Below are 2,244 nucleotides of genomic sequence, written 5' to 3' on the forward strand. Positions count from 1 at the left end.
GACGAACCTGCTGCTGCTGCTGCTGCTGCTGCTGATGCTGCTGCTGCTGCTGCTGATGATGATGCAGAGCAGCCGCGCAGCAGTTTCGCGGGGAAGGGAAAGGCGGGCAGCGGCGCTGCAGCAGCAACAACAGCAACAGCAGCAGCAACAGCAGCAACGGCAGCAACAGCAGCAGCGCAGCCAGCAGCTGAAGAAGAAGGAACGCTAAAGAGGGACCCTGCAGATGCAGCAGCAGATGCGGGAGAAGCAGCAGCAGCAGCAGAAACTGCAGCAGCAGCAGCAGCAGCAGTGCCAGAGGAAATGGACGTGATAGAAGGCAACAAGGATGTTGCAAGCTCTGCAGCTCCTGTTGCTGCTGCTGCTGCTGCTGCTGCTGCTGCTGCTGCTGCTGAGGCTGAGTCTGCGGTGGGCCGCGAGTCATCTGCCAGCCCGTCTAAGGAGACGAAGCAGCAGCAGCAGCAGCAGAAGCAGCAGCGGCAGAAGCAGCAGCAGCAGCAGCAGCAGCAGACTCTGGCTGGAGAGGAAGAGACAGCGAAGCAGCAAGCTCTTGATGACGCGGAGGGGGCAAAAGCACCTGCGGCTCAGCAGCAGCAGCAGCAGCAGCAGCAGGAGCAGCAGCAGGAGACGAAGCAGGAGGAAGAGCAGCAAGAGCAGCAGCAAGAGAAGCAGACGGCGCAGCAAGAAGAGCAGCAGCGGGAACCGCAGCAAACGCAAGAACAGGAGAAGCAGGAGCAGCAGCAGGAGCAGAAGCAGGAGCAGCAGGAGCAGCAGCAGCAGGAGCAGCAGCAGCAGCAGCAGGAGCAGCAGCAGGAGCAGCAGCAGGAGCCACCTTCAACCCAACAAGAAGCTGAGGCAGAGAAGCAGAAGGTCGGCGAGCAGCTGCAGCAGCAAGAGCAGCAGCAGGAGCAGCAACAGAAGCAGCAAAAGCAGCAGCAAGAGCAGCAGCAAGAGCAGCAGCAAGAGCAAGGCGAGGCCGCGGCGTCTGCAAAGAAGGGCAAAACCCAAAAGGCAGTTGCACAAGCAAAATCCAGCAGCAGCAGCAGCAGCAGCAGCAGCGGCAGCAGCAGCAGCAGCGGCAGCAGCAGCAGCAGCAGCAAGAAGAGGAGCGCCAAGTCTGGTGATATTCGGGTGTCACGAGAGCTGTGGGGTTTGCTGCAGGAGAACTACCAGCCTATAGAGCCGCGCAGGACTGCAGCACGCAGCAGCAGCAGCAGCAGCAGCAGCAGCAGCAGCAGCGGCAGCAGCAGCAGCAGCAGCAGCAGTACGTCGGCAGGTCGCAGCAGCCAAGCGAAGAGTGCTGAAGTGCCCCAGAAGAAAGAGCAGAAACAGCAGCAGCAGCAGCAAGCCAAAGCGCAAGAAAAGCAGCAGCAGCAGAAGCAGCAGCAGAAGCAGCAGCAGCAGAAGGAGCAGCAGCAGAAGCAGCAGCCAGCTGCGGCTGAGGGGGATACCGCAGGGAGCACACGCGTCTCTACCTCGAAAGCAGCAGCAGCAGCTGCTGCTGCTGCAGCAGCAGATGCAGCAGCAAAGGAGGAGCAGATGGAGAAGCAGCAGGGAAGTAAACCCACAGCAGCAGCACGGGGCAAGGCTGCAGCAGCAGCAGCAGCAGCAGATACAGAAGCAGCAGCAGCAGCAGAAGCAGCAGCAGCAACGCCTTCAGAAAACACTGAAGTGTGCCCAACACCGTCTGCTGCAGCTGCAGCAGCAGCAGCAGCAGCAGCAGATGCAGCAGAGTCTGCAGCAGCAGATGCAGCTGAGTCAGCGCAACCTGCAAAGGGCTCCCAAGACACGGGTAAGATATAAGCTGCTGCCGTTGCTGCTGCTGTTGCTGCTGCAGCTGCTGCTGCTGTTGCTTTCGGCAGCGTCGGTGCTGCTGCTGTTGCTGCAGTTGCTGCTGCTGCTGCTGCTGCTCTCACTCATTTTTTAGTGCTAGCTCTCGCTGCTGCCGTTTTTTTTTCTTTTGCTGCTGCTGCCTTTGCTGCTGCACTTGCTACCGCGTCTGCTGCTGCATGTGCTGCTGCCTCTGCTGCTGTGTCTCTCTCTTTTGCTGCAGCAGCTGCTGCAGCAGCTGCTGCAGCAGGAACAGAAGGTGAAGGCCTGGAGTCGCTGCTGTCTGCTGCTGGCATTCGGCTGACGCGGACGATGCTGAAGCAGCTGCAGGAGCCAACAGAGCCGCAGCAGCAGCAGCAGCAACAGCAGCAGCAGCAGCGGCAGCAACAGCAGCAGCGGCCTGCCAAGCCTGCAGCA

At 60.5% G+C, this 2,244-nt stretch overlaps 1 protein-coding gene across 1 annotated transcript in view; it reads left to right on the top strand.

Moving 5' to 3' along the window:
* EMH_0016710 (uncharacterized protein) overlaps nucleotides 1-2,244 on the top strand; it is a gene marked incomplete at both ends in the record, with an annotated part of 12,449 nt that overhangs the window by 2,471 nt on the left and 7,734 nt on the right. The window contains 2 exons of the mRNA XM_013500708.1: nucleotides 68-1,789; nucleotides 2,158-2,242. Coding sequence (XP_013356162.1) covers nucleotides 68-1,789; nucleotides 2,158-2,242 — 1,807 coding nt within the window. The remainder of the gene's footprint in view (nucleotides 1-67; nucleotides 1,790-2,157; nucleotides 2,243-2,244) is intronic.

The sequence above is a fragment of the Eimeria mitis genome, genomic scaffold (assembly GCF_000499745.2).
Source record: "Eimeria mitis Houghton genomic scaffold, Emh_scaff576, whole genome shotgun sequence".
Classification (NCBI taxonomy): domain Eukaryota; phylum Apicomplexa; class Conoidasida; order Eucoccidiorida; family Eimeriidae; genus Eimeria; species Eimeria mitis.